The following is a 22,847-nucleotide window of genomic DNA, read 5'->3' as shown; positions in this document are numbered from 1 at the left end:
ACTCAAAGCATTTCCACTAGAATCAGGAACAAGGCGAGGTTGTCCAGTCTTTCTATACTTATTTATGGTGGTGGCACTATTAGAAGGTATGGCCTTGTGGAGTAGGTGTGGTCTTGTTGGAGGAAGTGTGTCACTGTGGAGCAAGCTCTGAAGTTTCCTATATGTTCAAGATACTGCCCAGTGTCTCAGTCCACTACCTGTTGCCTGAAAGATGTAGGATTCTCAGCTACTTCTTCAGCACCATGTCTGTCGCACCATAATGGACTGAACCTCTGAATTGTAAGTGAGCCACCCCAGTTAAATATTTTTCTACATAAAAGTTGCCATGGTCATAGTCTCTCGTTACAGCAATAGAAACCCTAACTAAGACAGAAGTTGGTACCAGGGACTGGGGTATTATTATGAAAGGCCTGACCATGTTTTTGTTTGGAAGAATTTGGACTTTGGAAGATCAGGTTAGAAAAGCAGTGGAATGCTTTAGGGGCAACTTAATGGGCCATACCAGTAGGAGAATGAAAGATAGTGGTGCTAAGAGTGATTTGAACTGTGTGGGGGTCTGGCTCAAGAGATGTCAGAGGAGAAGAATTTTAGTATATTGCCTAGAAATCATCCTTGTGATATTTTGGAGAAGAATGTGGCTGCTTTTTGCCCTTGTCCAAAAAGTTTGGCTGAGGCTAAAGTGAAGAGTATTGAATTAATTCTGTTGGCAAAGAAAATCTCAAAACACCTTAGTATAGACTCCGTTGTGTGGTTATTTAACCCTGATGAGGATTTATAAAAAAAAAAGATCGAGCTGAGCAAATAAAAATACAAAATGTACAGATTGAGAAATGGAGCATCAGGGAGTGGAATAGAGCTAAATTCTGTATTCAAGGAGATAAATGGATTAAGAAATGGAATAAAGGGAGTGGTAACCTCGGGGCAAGATCCCACCCAGCTCAATTTCCAACTTGTAAAAAGGAATTAAAGAAAAACTTAAGATGTGTGGTGGATGGTATATTTCTTTAATTCCAGCACTCCAGAGGCAGAGGCAGGCAGATCTCTGAGTTTGAGGCCAGCCTGGTCTGTGGAGCAAGTTCCATAACAACCAAGCATAGGCAGTGAAGAAAACCACAGAAAACAGAAAGCTGGCAAAGATGTAATTGAATGAGAGGGTCATGTTCCAGCCCCAGCAAGTAGCAGAACTTGGCAGCTTTGGTCACATGGTTCTGGCTTTAGAGTCAAGGACAGAAGAAAGGGGTTATGGAATTTGCCTCTGTGAATAAGGAAAGCCTCTGAGGCCAGGCATGTGTCAGGAATGTCCCTGAATGGAGGCCTAGAGAGACCATTTTGTGAAGCTGTGAAGGTGAAGCCTGGATTGCCTTGCAGACTGCAAGATGTTGGAAGTGGCAGAGCCGTGGGATACCTGCAGAGAAAAGCTGCTAACAGGGAGTGGAATCAACCCAAGAGAAAGAAGTATGTTGCAGTCAACAAAACTGAAAGGAGTTGGAGATCAGAAGAGCATTTGACATCAGACATGGAGATACAGATTTCAGAGTTTGCCCAGCTAATTTTTGGTCTTGCTTTGATCCAGTATTTCTTCACTGTGCTTCTTTCCCTTTTGGAATGGTAATGCATATCCTGTGCCATTATATGTTGGAAGTATGTGATCGGCTTTTGATTTTGATTTTTACAGATGATTACAGTTAAGATAGGAGTTAAGAGTGAATGAATCTCAGAAAAGACTTTGAACCTTAGACTTTTAAATAAGTTTGGGACTGTGATAGACCATGGGGAGTTTTGAAGTTGAACTGAATACATTTTTGCATTATGATATGATCATAAGCCTTTGAGAGCTAGGGTGTGGAATGTGGTGGTTTGAAAGAAAATGGCCCTCAAGGGAAATGGCACTATTAGGAGGTGCGGCCTTGTGAAATAGGGCGGTCTTGTTGGAGGAAGTGTGTCACTGCAGAGGCAAGCTTAAGGTCTCATATATGCTCAAGATATTGCCCAGTGTCTCAGTCTACTTCCTGTTGCCTGCAAGATGCAGGACTCTCAGCTATTTCTCCTGCTCATGTCTGCCTACACCCCTCCATGTCCTACCATGATGATAATGGATTAATTAAACCTCTGAAAATGTAAGGCACCCCAATTAAATGTTTTCCTTTATAAGAGTTGCTGTGGCCATGGTGTCTTTTTACAGCAACAGAAACCCTAACTAAGACACTATTCATTATAGTTCTTGAAGTCTTAGCTAAAGCAATAAGACAACTGAAGGAAATCAACTGGATACAAATAGGAGAAGAAGGGGTCAAAGTATATTTGTTTTCAGATGATGCAAATATGATACATTATGTACAGCCTTTGTACATAAATGGTAATCAACCTGGAACAAGGAACTAAACCATGAAATATTTGCTAAATAGAATTATCAGACCACACATGATCAGGAAAATAGTTTACTCCTGTTTTCAGGACCAAGTCAGTGAGAAAGAGCAATTGATAAAGGGCTAGAATATGAAATAAGAAAGTATCATAAACTAAAATAATTTAACACTCATAATGGAGGCAAGGAAAACGGTGACTAAATTAGAAGTTATGCATGGGAAAGCATAAAGTCACACATTAGAAAATGCATATGTTTTTATGTTCTCCTCCAATATCCCTGACTTTATGAGCTCTGAGTACTTAGCTAGGCTTCCCCTACCAAACATGGTTTCCCACTTATTGAGCAGGTCTTCAGTCTAATTAGAGAATTGAGGTGCCACTACTGCATCCTTACAGCTACCACGCTGTTTTTGTCATTACAATTCACAGCCGTCATACCTGGGTAGGACTAAATTAGCACAATCCCTAACAATAATCTCAACACTTGTTCTTAGATGCACAGGTAAGTGTAACCTTTACCTCTAATTAAGGAAACCTCTCTTTGCAACAGAGACTACAGTAGAAAAACCAATCACAATGCAGAGCTCTGGAGCCCAGTCCAGATGAATACCTCTTAGCAAGCACTTCTGCATGTAAGGCTGAGGAACATTGTGGAAGAAAGCCCCAGAACATCAGGGAGTTTGCTGTGAGATTGTCTCCTAATAATGTTAGAAGCTACACCCAAACAGTCTTACCAACATGATTGCCCAAATATGAGCTGCACAAGGACAACAACTGATGTGCCAAACTGGATGGGGAAAAAAAATCCATGACACTAAGCCTACATAAAGAGCTGCAGACAATTCAGTAATGTTGACAGTTGGAGAAAATACTCATCCCCAGGGAAGAGTACACCAATTGGTTATCCAATAGCAAATGGTTGGCCATAAGAACATATATTCAAGTTACTTTATACAGACTGAGCAGGTTACATTTAGGAATATGTATATATCTGCATATACATATATGCATGCAATAACAATTAATGAAAAAAAAGAGGTCAGGAATTTGAAAGGGAGCAAGGATGGGTATATGCAAGAGATGAACGGGAAGAGAGAAATGTAATTATAATCTCAAATATAAAACAAGTAACAATCAAGAAAATGCAAACGGTTAAGTATTTTAAAGTAACATGGCCAGGAAGTGGAGGTGCACACCTTTAATCCCATCACTTGGGAGGCAGAGCCAGGAGGATCTCCGTGAGTTCAAGGCCAGGCTGGTCTATAGAGCAAGATCCAGGACAGGCACCAAAACCACACAGAGAAACTGTGTCTCAAAAACCAAAAACCAAGAACCAAACAAAAAACCCCGTAATACTTTGTTTGTTATTACTTAATATCATAGTTTATTATTTTAGTAAATTTGTGAAAATAAAAATAATGTAGCAACTTCTAACATGAATTATCTTACCATGTGTTATGTTGAAAAAAATCACACATAAATGTGTAAAAGTATACATACATTATACATATGTGCCCATATTGCACACAAATCTATTCATATGGTACACTAATGCAATTAATAGTATGTGTTCATCTTAGAGACAGATGAATATGTTCATCTATAAACATGATTCTGCAAGAAATATTAATCTACCCACAAATGTAGTTCATTGGCGGTACTGACTTGGGGATGCAAAGATGGGTTGATAAACAATTTATAAATATTGGCTACTGTAAGGAAAATTTCATCGGAAAGGCTGGATAGAAAGGAACGTGCTTAATTCCTATCTACTACTAACTGGACTTGTATGGAACCGAGTTCCTCCTCCTATCCAACAGGGAACCCACCACATGATAAGGATGGTTAGGAGTCCATTGCAGCAGACGCATGCACAGCTTGTTAGTTTTATTCCACAAACTTTCATGTTTTTTTCCTCTTAAAAACAACAGTCAACAACAAAAATAAAACAACAAAAAAAATCCATATATCATACTGACTGCTTTCTGTATTCCTGAAAACCAAAATTCACTTTATACCAGACTGTCTGCTTTCTATACTCCTGAGGGAGTATTTTGACCACACAGACCATTATTTTCCACAGAGGTCAACATAAGCAACTCAACTGCTAATCTGAATAGTTATTCACATGGAAAAGTAGTGGTGGAGGAAGGCGGTGTTCATGGGTCGGCCTGAGTTCCTGGACTTTTAAATATTCCCAAGTGCCAATGTATTCTCTAAAATGATGACCATGGGTACCAGCAGTATTCCAACATCGCTGCACTGCATTTCTGTCATACCCAAGTGCCCATGTGATAATTTCTTCTTTACACTGGCATACTTAATACCAGTAGCTCTAAATCAGATATGCCTTAGTGAGCCTGGAAAGAATGAAAACTTCAGAAAATGAATGGCGAATGATGAAGAAGAATCTTGCTGAATAGCTGCGTGTAACTTATCATGTTCTAATACACAGGCTCTGCTATACCGTACTGCTGAATGATGGTTTAGTTCAAATGTATAGGGGTGGTTTTTTTTTTTGTGGTATTTCTGAAAAATATTTATCTGTATTGATGATCTATTTCAGTGACACAGGGGCTTTTATAAAACTACTTTAAAATAGAAATGAAGATTTGATAGAAATGAAGATTTGAGAAAGTGGCAAGTATTCTGAAATGAATCGTTAGAAAATCTCCAGGTCTGTAGGACATGCTCAGGTTGTGGGCAGTGATACCCTGCCAGCTAAATGGTGTCTTCCCCTAGTCTTGTTTCTTATTATCAACAGATGCTGGAATTACAAATGGCCAAATGGGTCATACTAACTTGGGAAATTAATACAAAATTCTAAATAATGTATTTCATAAAAGTTGCATGCTTTTAAAGATGCACAATAAGGGGTTATTATTTATCATATACCTTCCCCTTTGCAAATTCTGTTCTGTACATTGTCGATTAATAAAAAGACATGAGGTAGAAAGGAGAGAGTCAGGACTGGAGGAGAAGGAAGGCAACAACAGAAAGTAATGTAGGGTGATTGAACAGAGTGTATGATGAGCATGTATAAAATGTCACAACCGACACTCACTGTTTCGGATATAATAAAGTAACAGTGAAAAATGAAAATAGATTAAAGTGGTTTATTTGTTTTGGATAAATATCTTTTAGACATTGTCACATTCTTTTCTGTTACTATTCTCACGAAATAATACATTTCTGATGAAAAGAGGACCAGTAGGGACATGCCACCTGATGATCCTCAGGATTTAGAAATTTTAGTCTAAAAACTTTTAGGATGATTAGCTGACTTAATTAGCTTAATTGACTGACTTAAATAGAGTCTATTTATTTGTTTGAACTTGACTAAATGTTTGAAATTGATTTAGAGAAGTGTCTCATTGAATGTAAAGAATGTACCACCATTAGGCATAAAGTATCATGTCTTCACGGACTTCACTTGCACCATGTTATTAGTATATAGTTTATACAGTGTCTTATGTATTATTTTATAATTTAAGATAAACGTATATTTATGTATAACATTTATCCTTGAGTATATTTGTTAATTTATCTAGATTTAAATACATTGTTTAAAAAATATCTTTAACACCACTTTTGATTGCCACATCTTAATTAATCACAGTTATTAGGAACAATATTACATCTGAGCATGTGCATACAACAAAGAATAATTAAAGTACTTTAGTATATCCACCACTTTGCATAACTGCCACTTTTTCATAGTTATATACTTGAAAATTATTTATTTTTAAAATATTTATTATTGCACATAGTCATTTTCTCTAACAGAAAATGAAAAGCTATTTTCTTGTCTCTTTAAAAATTTATGTCCTCTCATCAACAATTTCCACTTCTTCCCACTTCATTCCCTCTGTCTCTGGCTCCGGCTTTACCATGACTCTAACTCTACTTTACCATTTTTAGAGGCCACAAATAAAACTAAGATCACTGGCTTGACAAAATGTGTCAGTGGATACAGAGACCTGCCAATAAGCCTAAGGACCAGAGTTAGATCCCTGGGACCCACAGAGGAGAAGAGAAGAGACGACTCCCTCCAGTAGTCTTCTAACTTTCACACATATACTGTAGGACACAAGTGTTGGTGCACAACACACCAACACACACACACACACACACACACATGCACGCGCGAGCACACACACACACACACACACACACACACACACACACATGCACGCACGCACGTGCACACACACACACACTTCCTGTTTACATTTTCAACTGTGATCCTATAGTACTCTATGGCAATTATACCTGCTAATGTACAAAACACACTGTAGACAGTATCTTTCTAAATTTAAAAGGCACATTAAGCACCACAGGCATATAGCATTATAATAAAAATTTTATTCATGTCTAGATTTCTTCAAACTTGTCTTATTAATTTGTTATTCTTCTGGAAAAATGAATCTGTAATATAAATTAAATATTCAAAATATAGACTCACCAAATAACTTGATTTCCTACAATCCCTTTCTATTTCATTTATATTAAAAATAGTATTTACTTTAATCTTACAAGAGAGTTACTAAAGGATAAAGTAGTATCATCATTTTAGGGTATTATTTTAAAGCAAAATGTACAGTTTTAAAAAGACTAGAATTATTCTAGTCTCATGAAACTGAAAGAGGCCTCCAGAGATCACTCTGGCACTATAATAAGCCATTCATTTCTATGCTGGAAATTACCTCAGAGGAAAGCCTGCAAGGATAGAATCTGGCCAAGGCTATGAGTCCCTTACCCAAATTGTTAAGGTCCTTGAGGCTGAAATATTCTCTACTTTCTCCCACTTAAGCTTGCAAATCAATACATGCAATGCTCTGAACGCGTTTATTTTGAACCACTTTGTTTACTTACTGAGAAGGTTAACAGAATAACCTCTGGCACTTAACTACCATTCTTGTGGCCCCACAAGCGCGCGGGGCAGAGAGCAGCTGATCAATACGCTCTGGATCACTTTACCTCAAGTGCCAAAGACTGTTAGGGAGGGAGCAGCCCGGTCCTTCTTTCCAGTATAGCTTTGTCTATGCTGTCAAGCCTCCCCCTGAACTATCGTATTGTTCTGTATGAAAACGCAATAATTTGGTTGCCTGTCTCCAGTCCTCTCCCCAAATTTAAGAAACCTCATGCAATATGAAAGCTGTTAGGAAGCTGCCTCTTTAACACAAATGGATACTGTTTGCCCATTACGAAGAAAAAAAAATTAAAACCTATCTTAGAGTGATATGAAAAATCCACCAAGTGCTCCCCTGCCCTTCCTTCCTCCCACCCAGTGTGGTTCCATGTCAGTAGCTACCACTCTTCTGAAAATCCTCTTTCTATATCAGCATTACTCTCTGGAACTTCTCAAGCTTCCAAGTGGACTAAGTAAGTACCTTTGATCCTAGTTCCACACGGAAAGGAAGCACCTACATCATTTTCTAGCAGAAAGCCTCAGAAACTTTGCCTTTCATTTTAAACCTCTAATCTATTTTTTGAAGAGTCCTTAATGCTTTAGAGATTGTCACAATATATTTTTTATGACAAAAATTAAAATTATTTGATGGCACGCTTCAGCATTTTGAGAAGTAATGATGTCTTGACATCCCTTATTAGAAAGGGGATGGATACTATGCTCTTTTGGTAGACTAGCAACTGAAAATTTCAGGTTGGAAATTGCTTCAGCACACAGAAAGAACCATGGGCCAAAGTATTTGTTTGCTTAAACTTAAAATAAGGGCAAAAGGACTCTTATGAAAACAAAATTTCACAATCATCTTATTTCCTTTATTAAGAAGAGTCCAAAGAAGAAACAGGGTCTTGCAATAACCATAACAAGCAAAGCAATGATGAGGCAGGATGAAATGCTGTAGGTAAAAGCAGGGCCACACTCTAAGGCTTTTCCAAATCAGTCAGCTTGGGAGTGATACAATGCTAGTTTGTTGTAATTGCTTGTGATACCAAACGTGTGTATCATTCATTCACAGAGATCACTATTACCTACAATTCTGGCATCATCTGATCTACGCTCTGTGAATAGGGGGAGTGCAGACTCTTACCCGATGTGGGTGGCTTCTGTCCTTCCTTCCCCAGTGAATACACATCTTGCTGCCAGGATGTCACCAAAAGTAACATCTACTGGGTGCTCCACGGGGTAGAAAGCCTGCCCAGAAGACAAACGCAACAATTCATTAAAATTACTACTATTACTTAGAAATGCATGCTTGATTCATATGAGGCCTGGAGCACTGTGGGTAGAAAAGATGAAGACACACAGCTCTCCTGATCCTTGCACAAAAAAAAAAAAAAAAACAACCAAAAAAAAAGGGTTAGATAAAATGAGCTCTCCCTTAATCCATCAATTCCACATTACAGAACAAGTGCCAGACTAACACTATTTATAACACCTCCCTCCCTGCCTGCCGCCCAGGCTCAATACGTCTAGAAGAAGAGCTTTCTGAAACAGACTGAATGACGGGGCAGAAAATACTGACAACCTATTAAGATGGCTCCTAATGACATTATTGTACCCATAGATACGTGCATCTCTCAACCCCTTCATCAGAATGCTTTTCCTCGCACAGATGACAATTCACAGAGACCCCAGCTGTCCAGCAAGCAGAGAGGAAGGTAGGTTGGAATGCTCAGCCCTAAATAGGATGTCTAGATCACACCAGACCTCCTCAGAGGAGATAGAGAAGACCGTGACTGCCGGAGGTGGTAGATGACTTCAAGGAAACAGTGTTTTCTGGACATGAAGGGCAGTTACATGAATGTTATATGAAGTTACAGCATAAAAAACACCTGTGCAAGTTCAAGGCTGAAAGAATCCCAGAACGGAGGTGGGAGAGGTAGGCATGATGTCCCACCACTATCCCAGAAACTCCTGTCCTTTGAGGGCTGCTGGTAGGAGAGCTAGTTTTCTTTAATGGTGTGACCCCTGGTTAGGTTGACCATATGCCCGGGTAGGGTCCACTCAGAAGGAGTCGGCCACATAAACTGAACTCCACAGCTTAAGAAAAAAGAAAAGTGAGAATTTGAAATTGGGTGGGTGGGGAGGCCTGGTGGGATCTGTGGGAACCTGGGGAGGGTTGAGCATGATCAAAGTAAATTGCATGAAATTCTCATAGAATTCATAAAAAAATTTCTTAGAAAGAAAGTACTGCCATCACATCTAGAGAGGCTTTAAGGGAAGCATTAAATTAGGCACTACATACCTGTGGCAGCTGAGGGCTCTGGCGTCCGATCAGCGTCCACTGTCCATTTCTTACTCTGTATCCACTCACTACCTTACCTTAATAAACACAAATTGAAACATGCAATATAATAAACGTTTAGAAAATCAAAACCCACATTTAATATTTACCTTCTTTTCAAAAATAAAACCCAAATAGTTTCAGAATTCAAAGTACTATCTTAATGAAATCATGATGAAACAGTATAAAAATTCGAGGAATTTGATAAAAATGTACTTAAAGTCTAGCATAATTTAAATTTTATATTTATAGTGCCAGCAAGTATATGTCAAGAATTTATAATTTAACATGTAGCTTGAGTTCTTACCTAAATGGTGAGTGTGGACCCTGTAGGCAAACACATGCATGGGATACATTTTATAATGGCACGAAATATCAGAATTCACCACTGTGGGAAACAAAAACACAGACAGAATTCACTATGCATTTGGAATAGTGCATGTTTTGTTTTTGGTTAAAAATATGTGTGAGGTAGTCTCAGGTGCTGCCCCTTGATTTTCTTGTGAAATAAACACTCATTCATTACCCAGTGGACATCAAAAATTTATTCTGTGCCAGACATTTTACTAAGATGAGTTAGAGCCTTGTGCCTCATATTTATTTATTCAATTCTTCTTCATACATTTTGATCTTATTTCTCCCTAAAGTTTTTATTTCATTTAACAACAGAACGATAAGGAGCAAATTAAAATACTCTTTATGAAGACAGAGGCATGATTTTTTTTTACCTTTTTCTTGAAATTTATTCTGTTGGAAAAAATTAAATTTGTTTTATGTTAGTGCAAAAAGAGTTTTTAAAAATGAATAAAAATACCTAGAAACATTAAATTGAATGCCCATATTTACAATGAACCCTATACTTTTTTCTTTCTTTCTTTCCTTCTTTTTTTTTACAGTCTGGCAAATAATAAAGATAAAATAAATACACTTTTAAAATAGATTTTAAAAACAGTAATAGATAAACCATACTAAACATTAACTTTAAAAGATTCCTACTCAAACAAACATATCACAGTCAATGTGACATTATCGTTGGATCAATGATGCCATATGTATTCTTGTAGCTTCATAACTTGGGAGACTAGGGTGTTATTTCCATTTTGCAAATAGGGAAATTAATATATTTAAGTACTAAGGCTGAGCTGTGTTGGGTTTTCTAGCCTCTTGATTTTGAACCTTTCCACATAATAGTTTATACCACTATACAGTATGCACTTTAACTTTTACATCTAAAGAATGAATAGCTTATTTGTAAAGTAAAATTTAGTTTTTATACAACACATGACCAGTCCATGAACCTCCATTCTTGGCATATTTATAAATAAATATTAGAAAACCAATAAATTACTGGCTTGAAATAATTTTTAAAATCCATGGACGCTAAAGAACTGATTTATTTTTAAGATGTGCACATAAATATTGGCCGTTCTATAAGCTGGTAGTCTATAACTCTGTTCTTATAGACTAGTTGATGAGGTAATGGTAAATACTGTGTGGTCATTACTTACTTACCTTTCTCTCCTGGTGGTATCACAGTGTCAACAGACATCATAAGGTACATGCCAGCAATCAAAGGCTGTCTAAAAAAAAAAAAAAAAGAAAGAAAGAAAAAGAAAAAATAACATTTCTCTGAATTCTGTGACAAAGCCAAAATACCTGTTTGAAAAAATATGACATAATGGTTTATAAAATGTGATTCTCATGTAAATCAAGATGAAGCAGAGATGAAAAAGATATAGAACATACAATATCTTTTTTTTTTCCTTAAAAACTGCTTCATTTTTGTGAAGGTATTTTGGAAAGGTTCCTGGGTGGCTAATTTTACATGGGAACTTGCTTATGCTAAAGGGTTCTGCCTTTTCAGTCAAACACCAATGTAGATATTGTTGGAAAAGATCTTGTTGTTGTTGTTTTAGATTTAACTAACATTTAAAACTAAACAGTGAATAAAGCAGATTATTCTCCATAATCTGAGTAGGTTTCATTCCACCCTTGAAGGTCCTAAGAAAGAAGACTGAGTTCCCTTAAAATGATGGAATTCTCCTTAAAAACTGCCAATAATGTAACCGGATCAACTCTGTCCTGAATTTCAAGTTAGCCCTTACACACACACTTCGGACTTGTCAGTCCTAAAGCATGTCTCTTCAATGTCCTCATCCTTCTTCCTCAATTTTTCTTTCTTCATCCCTCCATCTCTCCCCCTCTCTCCATCCCTCCCTTCTTTTCTTTACTCCTCTTCTGCTCATGCTATTTCCATCCTCCATAATTCAAACTTCTTTGGAGACCTTAACAGGTTTGTCATGATCCAAAGCTGTGATATACATGTTCTTGTTTAATGTTCTCTCTCTTGAGTGTTGGCAATATAAGTGTAGTAAGTGATGTCTACCAAATATAACCAGTGTGATGCCACAGCTAAGATTAATTTATTAAATGACAAATGGCTCAAATCTTATCTTTAATACAAGCCCTTTCATTATCATTATTATTATTTGCTTATTTTTTTGTAATGCAACCTTATCAACTCTGTCCTGAATTTCCATTTATCCCTACACATTTTGGACTAGTCAGTCCCATAACATGTCTCCTCATTATTCTCCTTCCCCACCCTGTCCTCAATCTTCCTCTTCCTTTTTCTTCCTCCATCCCTGTATATATTGTCATCTAAACTGTTTACAGTTTGTAAGGAAAAACAAACAAACAAACAAACAAAGAAACAAACAACCTGAGGAAGAGCCTAGTCAACTCTGTGAGGGATTGGAGGTGACTCTTTCATGCTGAATCTAACAAGGACTGACTGCCCATACAGCCTCTCATTGAAGCCTACTTATAAGACACCTGACATCGAGGTAACAAATAGTTATTGCTTTGAGCCAGGAATTTCAGGTTAATTAATCTACATCAAATAAAAAACACTCCTAAGTTCTCAAAGATCTTGTCTGGAAAAACTGGAGGCACTTACGGCACCCGTGTGAGATGTAAGGACACACCAGAGCAGTCCTTGTGATTATCTGAAAAGACACAAACACATGTGAAATATGAGAACATGTGGAAACAGACCTCAAAGCCATGTGTTTCAATTAACACTTAACAGGTCATACTTCAAACATAAAGCTCTGTGACATTTGTTCTATGAGGCACTTCACAGGAACGTTCATACTCATCAAGTCCCAGAACCGCCCATGAGTCACAAGAGTGAAGACAAACTCCCTCCTCGCTCCGTTTTGTGCCCAGACAGCAGACAAGGAGGCACAGGAGTAAGTAACTGCCCTGTTTTGAACCATCTTTATTGCAGGAACGTGGGAAAACTGGTGAAGTTGATATGCCCAGCTGTGTGAGGTTTCTGTCGCTTTGACTGTTCAGTCATGATGGCCCGGACCTTGAACTGTGAGCTAAAATAAATTCTGTATCCCTTAATTTCTTTCATCAGAGTATTTTACCATACCAACAGGAAAAGGAACTAAGACAGTGCTTCTTTATATCTGTCTAGTCTCGTTTTTTTTTTTTTTTTGGTTTTAGGAGACAGGGCTTCTCTGTGTAGCTTTGCGCCTTTCCTGGAACTCACTTGGTAGACAAGGCTGGCCTTGAACTCACAGAGATCCACCTGGCTCTGCCTCCCAAGTGCTGGGATTAAAGGCGTGTGCCACCACCGCCCGGCCGAGTCTCGTTTAATCAGTTTCTGGGAAGTACTATTTTCATAAAAATTTCAGGGACGTTTCTTTCTTTTTCCTTTTCTTTTTTCTCTTTTTTAAAATTAGTTTCAAGTGCTTTTCAAAGAATGAGAACGTATGCTACAAAAGGAACCCTTCAGTGCCAGGAATGGGTTATACAGAATCAAGTTGTTGACCAAAGAGGCTCCCCTGGAAACCTGAAAATAACTCAGACTATTGCCAAGGCTATTGGTTACTCTCCACAAACTGTTAATAAGGCCTTATTGCTGAATACAATACTTATAAAAGTCACGGGAGATGGAGAAGTCAAGCTGGTGTCAACCTTGAGCCTTCACTCTTACTTTCTAGCTGGTGTTCATAGAACTGGAAGATACTCTACATTCTACAAAGAGAGAAAAGTAAACACCAACCCAGCTCCAAGCCTTTTGATCTACAGTAGTGTCCTGCCTGCAGAGTAGGCTGGTGCAATAGTAGTACAAAAGTTTTTGAATTAACCAACCACTATCTGATTGGACTTAAGGCCCACTCCATGAGATGCAGCCCATGCCTGACACTGCTCCGGTGATCTAGAACCTGAGACTAGACAGGGCACTGGCCCAGGGGAAAACCAAATGCTGTTGTTCTGCAATAGCATTGACTACATGCTACAATGACTCCTAACAACATTCTGTTATAGTCATAGATCAGTGCCTTGCTCAGCCATTATCAGATGGCTTCTTCTTGCAGTAGATGGGAACTAAGACAGAGACCCACAAATAAACAATGTGCAGAGAGTGGGAGGCTATAGAGAGCTGAGTCCTGAAAGGGATGTCGCCAATGAATCCCTCCCCTCAGGGTCCAGGGAATTCTGAGGAAAAGGAGGCAGAAAGATTGTAAGAAAAAAAAAAAAAAAGATTGTAAGCACCAGAGGGGATAGATGACACCGAGAAAACAAAGCCTTCTAGACACAACAGGATGGATGCACATATGAATTGACAGAGACTGTGGCATTATACATAGGGCCCATAGGAGTCCAAGGCAGATCAGGTCCCAGGGCAGAAAGCAAGAGTGGACACAAGCCCACATCCCTAACCCAGACGCTATCTTCAACTGTGTAACAGCGCAAAGGAACCTTTAATTTTCTCCAGTGGTGGCTCATTGGGTATACAAACCACACTTAAGGGCAGGCCCCATGTACAACAGCTGATAGCCAACACAAAACTAATTCAATGGTATTTTTGAAGTGTTTTTTTTTTTTTGGTGGGGGGGCGCTCATAATGGTTTAAGCATTTTCTTTCTGTTTTTTTTTAAATCTTTGTATATATAATATGATTTCCAGTTTTATGTTTATATGGGAGTTCTCTGTGTGTGAATGTGAATAGATCAGTATACGTATTTCTTGTGCTTTTTCTTTGGCTCTTTTCTTTCTTGTTCATCTATTTGCTTTCTCATATTCAAGTTTGTTTTTATTTTTAATCTTATTTTTCTAATGAGAGAGTAAGAAAGAGTGTGGCTTGTGGTATGTGAGGTGGGGAGGATCTTGAAGAAAAAGGGAGGGGAGAATAATCTGGATATATTGTATGAAAAATTCTATTTTCAATTGAAAAAAAAGAATGAGAGTTTTAAGGGAGGTTGAAGAATCAGGAGATAAATAATAATACTGAATAATGAATACAGGCCTATCTTAAGATTTGTCCTTGTTTTTAAAAATAGAAATGATAAATAAGTATTATTCCTTCATTTATTTTATAAGAATATGACTTTTGAGAGGAGACTTTCTTGTATGAACTACATGCAACAATAAATATGCCTCGTCTGTACTACTTTTGAAATGATTAGTTGACGATCTCATTGAGGAACATGTGAGTATCCATGGTGATTGACAGAGAACGGTTAAAGTAGACCTTCATTCACATCAGATGAACCCCAAACTCTAGGGACTCACCTAATTAGCTTAGATAATTGCAGGAAGCATTTTTCATGTGCATGGAAATTCTATTGAGCTTAAAGGTTATTTTAAGAAATGACAATCTTCCTCATTCAATTAACACTGAGCAATGTGTACAGCTCATCCCTGTGCTGTAGCCAGTAGTCTGTGAAGGAAAGTATTCACTGTTTTCCTGCTCTCTAATAGACACAATGGAGAAGGAGAGGTACGGAAAAACAAAATACCAACTGGCTATAAAATGCACTTGATAAGACGATGTGAGCTTGGTCCATAAAATTACCATGCGTCGAGACCTGAGTGAATGGCATAACCTCAAGATCTGGAGACAAACACCACAGAAAGAAAGAGATCAAAAGGCTTCAGAAGGACTGGGTATGCTTGTGGGACAGGAGGGCCAGAGTCAAGAAATCCCAGTAAAACACAGGCTGTCTCGTGACAGTATGGTTCAATGTTAATAGTTCACCGTGTGTGCATAATGGGTTCACAGTCTTGGTTTTATGCTGTGTACAAAAAAGCCATGTAGTAAGTGACAGGGACATGTAAAGTGCCCCCATAGCAAGTACCTGGCACTTAAGCATTATCACTAAGTACTGAATGTAAAGTTTAAAAGTTTTTGGTGGTTCAATGGTTGTTTTGATGCACTGGGTGTAGAAGCAAAGGTCTTGCATGTAGTATAGGCTTGTACTCTGACACTGAGCAACATTGAGCAACACCCCTTCCTCAGTAGTTTTCATTTTAATTACACCATTTGAAGGAACACCTTTGCCTCCTATTCAATCCTAATACAAACAATAAGCACAATATGCATTATGAACTGTCTTCTGTATTTTCATTGCATTTGTGCCTGAAATCATTAAGTAAATCAGTTTGATTTTTTTTATCACAAAATTGGCTGATCATCTATCTGTACCATGACTTAAAAAAATTTAATGTTGAAAATTAAACAGGCATTTAAGAACCCAAAATAATGAGTTGAACAAAATTCTGAAAGTTGTTTCAAAGTACACACACACAAAAGTTTTAGCTTTAAAGCCAAAACTGCTACCAAATAAGAGTAGCAGGAATGTTACTCATGGCATCTTGCCACATAGCTATTGCCAAGTGTAATAAAATGATGCAAATTCTCACTAAAGTGTGTATTAGAGGTGTCCAAATTTAGTAGCTTCTTTGAAAGCACATCAATTAGAAGCAAATTTTAAGGATGTTTATAATCTCCTTATCATAGTTTTTTTTCCAAATTAAATGTCTTATATTTCAAAACATTAATATGTATTGTTATTGTGTATGGGCATATGATGTGTATGTGGAGAGGAGTACATTTGAACCACACCAGCCATGTAGAAATCAGAGGACAACTTTGTGGGGTTGACTCTTTCCTTTACCTTTATGTGGAGTCTAGGAGCCAAACTCATGTTTCCCAAGCATGTGCAATAAGCACTTTTTTTTAACCTCCTGACTTATCTTGCCAGCTCCTGTGTTTTTGTTCACTGCTTTTCACTAGAAATATGATAATTATAAATATATCCTGTAAAGATATCAAAGGTGTTGCCCAGTGGTTATAAAACGGCACTAGATCCAATAATAATGTGAGAAATAACATCCTGGAGAAAACACAATGCATCCTTAGCACTTTTGTTCCACAGTGGCTTTCAGGAAAAGCCCAGTTAGTGAGTCTGAGTCTTGTCTTGCAGGATATAAATCTTGCATTGGATTAGGGCGTTGCATAGATCCATGATAAAAACCTTTGCCTGTTTTGCAAAAAGCTCCAGAAATCTGAACACATAAAAGGAAAATTAACAAAGTGAAACACTTCAACACTACACTCTATTGTTGCTGAACAGTAGCGAAAATAATTTGTTCCCATTAAGTTCGTCTCGTCAAAGCATTTAAAGACTGTGTACATACAGCATAGTCTTTAAATTATGGGTAGTTCTTTAGGTTATCTATAATTTTCTTACATCTTAATTGGGTTTGGTAGAATTACAAATGTGGAACCTTAAATGTTGTACTTTGTTTATAAATGTGTGCACTCTATACATGAAAGTAGAAAAGGACTGTGAGGAAAGGAAAGAACCTGAAGGAAGGGGAGGGAGGGAATGAGACAGTAATATGAAGAAAGTGAAAATATCCACATCTTCTCTCATACGCAGTATCTCTCATATGCAGAATTAACACACACACACACACACACACACACACACACACACACACACAGAGAGAAGGGGACCCATCTGGGAGGAACATGGGGACCAGGGATAAGGGAGAAAAAGTTGGGAGATGGCAGGAAAATGAATATGAATGAAGTACAAGGATATATATATATATATATATATATATATATATATATATATATATCCTTGTGTATGTGTGTGTCTGTGTGTGTGTCTGTGTGTGTATGTATATATATATGTATGTATATGTATGTGTGTGAAAATGTCAATGAGAAGCCCATTATTTTGTACACTAAACTAAAACTATATAAAACTTGATGAAAAAGAATGATGATGATTTTGTTTTATGTAATGGATGAACATCTATCCTAACACTATTTAGTTGAACAAATTCTAAAAGCTGTTTCAAAGTAAATACTTCTAAAACATATTTATATATATTTTAGGCATTGCTGATGTTTATTGCTATTCATTATTGCAAAATCGAATTTAATTACTGGAAGTGATTCTGACCTCTACTCGTATGTTTTTCTGCAGCTTGACCTAAAGATCCCACGTGCTTGCATATTCACACAGTGAGAGTCCCAGTGGGAACCAACTGAACCCCATCTATCACAGAAGAGGGCCATGCTCCAGACCCATGGCCGTTCTGGTGGAAGACGGCAACTTTCGTTTCAGCCCCAGTGTTTGGTGCAATGAACATGACCTTTCAACTCAGCACAGCCCTTGCCACAGTGATTCATTATTATTTCCATAACCTCTATTCCGATCTTCTGGTAAACTCATAAGCCAGATAGCTTTGCATATTTCACTGATGACATGTAGAGTGCCCTGATGTTGACTGCCCTTCTGCTGTAACTCACAGGGCTTGGACCACCAGACCCCAAGATAATTAACCTACATAAAAATGAATTCATTTCATTTCACTAGGTTATAGGTGACATCTGCCTCGGATATACACCATCATTAAAATGGAAAGCACTTTTTAAAAAGTTTACTGTAACAAAGCACCGCTGATACTTTACTGAATAAAACTGAAAGAAACTGAATCAAAAGAGTTAACACCTGCGTAGAAAAGGAATTTGGCATACCAAAACCACATACTGGATGAAAACTGTTGGGACAGCCTCATTCTGGGACTAGAATGTGAGAATACAGAGGGAAGAAGGTATAGAAAAGTTAACTCAGGACAAAAAGAAAAAGACCCCAACGCTTGAAAGAGGCGGGAGTAGAAGTAAGTATAAAATTAAAGCACTCTGAAATTGTAGCACGGAATCTGTGTGACTGAAAGGCAGAAGAGAACTGTTCCTTTGACACAGTCAGCACAAATGCTATGCATTCCCACACAGCAGTTTTGTTGGAGGGAAAGTTGAACTTGGCCTATTTTAGTCACGAAGCTCTACAGCCAAGTTTAGAACTTTAAAAATGATGCTATTTTTTTTTTTAAATGATGCTGGTCCTCTCATCCAATATGGATGTGATCTAGAAGATTAATTCTTGGTAGATTGGTCTTAATGAGCAATATTTTTAGCTCTAAAATACTCTAGTGCACAGAAGGGGTGAGTAAAGAAATTGGCATTCAATTTGGAGCTTTGGGTGAACTTAGGTAAATGTTTTATTTCATATGTATGAGTGTTTATCTGTACATTATGTGCATGCCTGGTGCTCAAGGAGGCCAGAAGAGGGCATCAGATCTCCTGAGGCGGAAGTCATAGTTGGTTGTGAGCTGCCATGTGGGTGCTAGCAATCGAACCCGGTTTCAATAGAAGAGCAGCAAGTGCTCTTAACCACTAAGCCATCTTTCTAGCCCATTTTTTTTTGCTTTTTTTTTTGGGGGGGGGAGGTACACTAAAAATGCTTTAGTTTAAGGAAATATATTTTCAAAGTTATAAATCTGAAATTTTTTAGATAGAAGAAATAGAGGCATTCCCAAACTTCTCTAACTTATTACAGGAAGAAATATAAGAAAATAAGATGCAGATATTAAAAAAGGAAGAGATACCTATTAAAAGAGGAATTTCAGGGCTGGGGAGATGGTTCAGCAGTTAAAAGCACTTACTGCTTTTACACAGATGACCTGGGTTCCATTCCCAGTACCCACATGGCAGCTCACAGCTTCCTGTAACTCCAGTTTCAGGGAATCATAGGCCCATTTCTTACCTTCACAGGTTCCCACATGCATGTGGTGTACATCCATATACTCAAGAACACACACATACACATAGAATAAATAAATATATATCTTAATTACACTTGAAATTTGTTGTTAAAGATATTGAATACAGATGTTCTCAGAAAAGCTTTAACTAGGCAGAAACAATCATCAGTGAAGTAAAGAAAGTTTAGTAAGAAAAAGGCCATGGTCCAGTTAAAGTGAAATTTCTGGATTAGAAGCCATGAGACTCTGAAGATCACAATATGTCAATATGTTGTTTCAAGACCACTGACTTTTACTAATACAACACTCCGCTTGACTAAATCTGAGGCCAATTGTGTTTTGGATTCTGGACTATGAGTCAGTCCAATAAGACCCCATATCTGCAAAATATATTGAGGCCAGTTTTGCTGGTACTGAATTTATTATTTCAACGGGGATTCATGCAATAGTCTTGAATGTCATTCTTTTGAAGTATTTCCGTGTATTCTTACGGAAAAGTGTATTATTCCCTTCATTTAGATGGTCTTTAAGTTCTCTCTCCCCCCTCTATTTTTCTCTTTAAGATATATAATGATTAACACCTGATCTTTAATTGTGCTCCATATTTACAAAGAATTGAATATAAGACATTCATGGTAAAGGAATATCTTGTGGATTTTTTTTCACTGAGGGAAACAGTGTACGCTAATGGATTTCAGAATATAGGGAGGAGAGCTCATTTACTAGATAGCAGTCGGCGTTGAGGATAGTTCATTATGTCATATTTCATTTTAATGTTATATGTACATATAAAAGGCTTTAGTAATAGTGAGTGCAGTAGAAAAGTTGAAATACAATTTTAAAAAGGATACATGCGATAACCAAGTTTAATAATGCCCAGGACATCACCACAGTGCTAATGGTTAAGCCACCACTCCTAAAATGTGGTCCAGCAATGGAAGAAAGAGTAGTTTCAGAGCCCAGAGGAGGCTCAAAATCAGCATTCCATCAGAATTGAATCTTGAGCATGATGAAAGCTTGGTGACCACTTCATAAGGCTCCCAGCTTGCTTTTGATGAGAAATCACTCTCCTTTGTCTAGCCAGAGATGGATAACCACAGCAAGGTATTTTATCAGCGATATAGACTCATAGAATTCAGAGTTGAAAGAGACCCTGGAGAAGATGAATTTCATCTCTTGCCTTTTATTCAAAGGGGAAAAAAGATGCTTCAGAGAGTGAATGTTGTTCAAGGAATGCAAGTAATTGGTGACAAACTTGGGTATCAAATTAATTCTCCAATGTTAATGTTTAATAAACATATTTCCAAAAGGAAGTTCTATTTCTTAGAGATTTCAAAGGCATTTTTTAAAAATGAAATATCCCAAAGCAAAGATAAAGGGCTCCAGTTAGAATGGATAAGTAGCCAGTAGTACTTAAAGACATCCACTTAAGCAGGAAGCTGGATTCTTAATGGGAAGTGAATGCATGGGATATGAGGTTATCCATCCCAAACTATTTAGCTCGCTTTTCTAATAATAGCTTGCAATTCCTGCTTGGATTCATAGCTAAGCAGCAAAGTAAGCATGTAGAATAATGCATGACAATATCCCATTCCATCTCAGGTTCTTAGAAGTCTGTTGGCCTCTCCTAGTTTTCTCTCTAGAGATAGCCCTCTTTCCATGAGCTCATCTCGTCCTGCTTGTTTCCTGTTTCAATAAAAGAATAGGTCAACCAAAGATCCTTAGGGAGCCAGGGTATTGTTATAAACTATATCCCACTAATTAGAAAGTCCTTCAGAAAGACAGTACAACAGATTTCAATTCCCTACACTCTCTTTGGAAGGGAAGGGAAGTGAGGAAGCATATCCGTTTTCTACTCTCCTAAGCCACAGTTTGGATAATGGATACTTTCCTTAAAGAGCTATGGAAAAACAAGGCGAGGACCATTAACAAATGTTAGAAAAACAAAGAGGTGACGTCTTTGACAATAAGACTTGTGTTAGAAAGCAAATAATTCCAAACTCTATCATGTCTAATCTCCCTTCCTCCTTCCCTCCCCAAAAGGTTCGGAATATAAAGAATACTTTTCTGTCTTGAACATACAAACAAAAATGAATCAAAGGTGTCACAGCGAGTGCAAATAACAATACATAAATATTTTAAGTCTGTTATGTTGTCTTGATCTGTATCTGGCTCTTTGTTCTAAATTACTAATGTTGAATTAATGGGACAGGTGAAGATTTCCTGAGACAAAAGCATAGCTCCCAAGGTTCTCAGAAATAGGAGATTATTTGGGATTTCATAAATGAAAATTCCTTTGAAAATCCCTTTGGAAAATGGTGAGGTCTTTTAAAATACCCACCACAGCCAGTTTACTTGGCATTGGAATAGAGTGCAGCCAATAGGGCCATTTTTTAAAAAGGTATTTTTGTACTACTACCTTGTACTGGTCTATTATAGAGGTTATTTCTGTGCAATTGAAATTCTGCTGCAGAGACCTAGGCACAGGCATAAGAGGCCAACAGGAGAACTACAGAGAATGCAGAAGATCAGTTCCTTTGCTTACTCAGGGGAAAGGCATCTGAATGAACCCCAGTTTCATAAGAAAAAGCAACAAAACAAAACAAAACAAAAAACACTCTTAATACTGAGCAGGAAACAAAGGTAATCATCTAACGAAGGAGAATATCATTATGTTTTAACTTTTTAGTTTTTAAGTTTTTTATTTCTTCAAAACAATAACCCGAGTCATCAAATTTCTCCTGAAAAATTTCTGGATCCTTGAAAGCACATTCTCAGAGTACCACTCCCTAGAGCCCTTCACAAAGCACTGAAGCCTTCGGTTGTTACGACATAGGCGTACCTGCTCAGTAAAATGTGGCGAGAATACTGGCACTGTTACCATGTGGTCTGAGCTATGCAGAGGGTTCCTGAGGCCATTGAAGGCAGGCTGAGCAGACAAGCACTAAATAAATGAGAGCTATGAACTTCAAAAAGGAATTCCCTTTGAAATTGCCACTGCAGTGAGTTTGCCCCTTTTGATTTTGTATTCACTGCTAGGGGAATAGAAATTATTAGCTTCCATTTGCCTCATGGCAAGGAAGAGAAAATGCGTTTATCCAACCTTCAAGAAGACAACTTTTAGAATTGATAGCCTGTGTGTTCCCAAGAGATCCAGTGGAAGACAGGAAAGCTCACCACCCTACTCTTACAATGGCTGTGATTCGAGGGTGTGTGGGTATACTACAGTCAGAGTCTCTCCCTGTTATCACCTTCTAGGACTGCAAACAAGAAAGGAATCCACAGCAGAAAAAAATATTAATT

At 37.7% G+C, this 22,847-nt stretch overlaps 1 protein-coding gene across 1 annotated transcript in view; it reads right to left on the bottom strand.

Annotated features, from left to right (window-relative positions):
* The window catches only part of Pam (peptidylglycine alpha-amidating monooxygenase), a 163,830-nt gene that overhangs the window by 68,642 nt on the left and 72,341 nt on the right, over window positions 1–22,847 (bottom strand). The window contains exons 7-11 of the mRNA XM_028879086.2: window positions 12,580–12,628; window positions 11,133–11,200; window positions 9,928–10,008; window positions 9,582–9,658; window positions 8,424–8,527 (exon numbers count right to left, since the gene is read on the bottom strand). Coding sequence (XP_028734919.1) covers window positions 8,424–8,527; window positions 9,582–9,658; window positions 9,928–10,008; window positions 11,133–11,200; window positions 12,580–12,628 — 379 coding nt within the window. The remainder of the gene's footprint in view (window positions 1–8,423; window positions 8,528–9,581; window positions 9,659–9,927; window positions 10,009–11,132; window positions 11,201–12,579; window positions 12,629–22,847) is intronic.

Source organism: Peromyscus leucopus, chromosome 13, assembly GCF_004664715.2.
Source record: "Peromyscus leucopus breed LL Stock chromosome 13, UCI_PerLeu_2.1, whole genome shotgun sequence".
Taxonomy (NCBI): Eukaryota; Metazoa; Chordata; class Mammalia; order Rodentia; family Cricetidae; genus Peromyscus; species Peromyscus leucopus.
The sequence above is the reverse complement of the archived record's forward strand: the minus strand, read 5'-3'. Positions and strand labels throughout refer to the sequence as shown.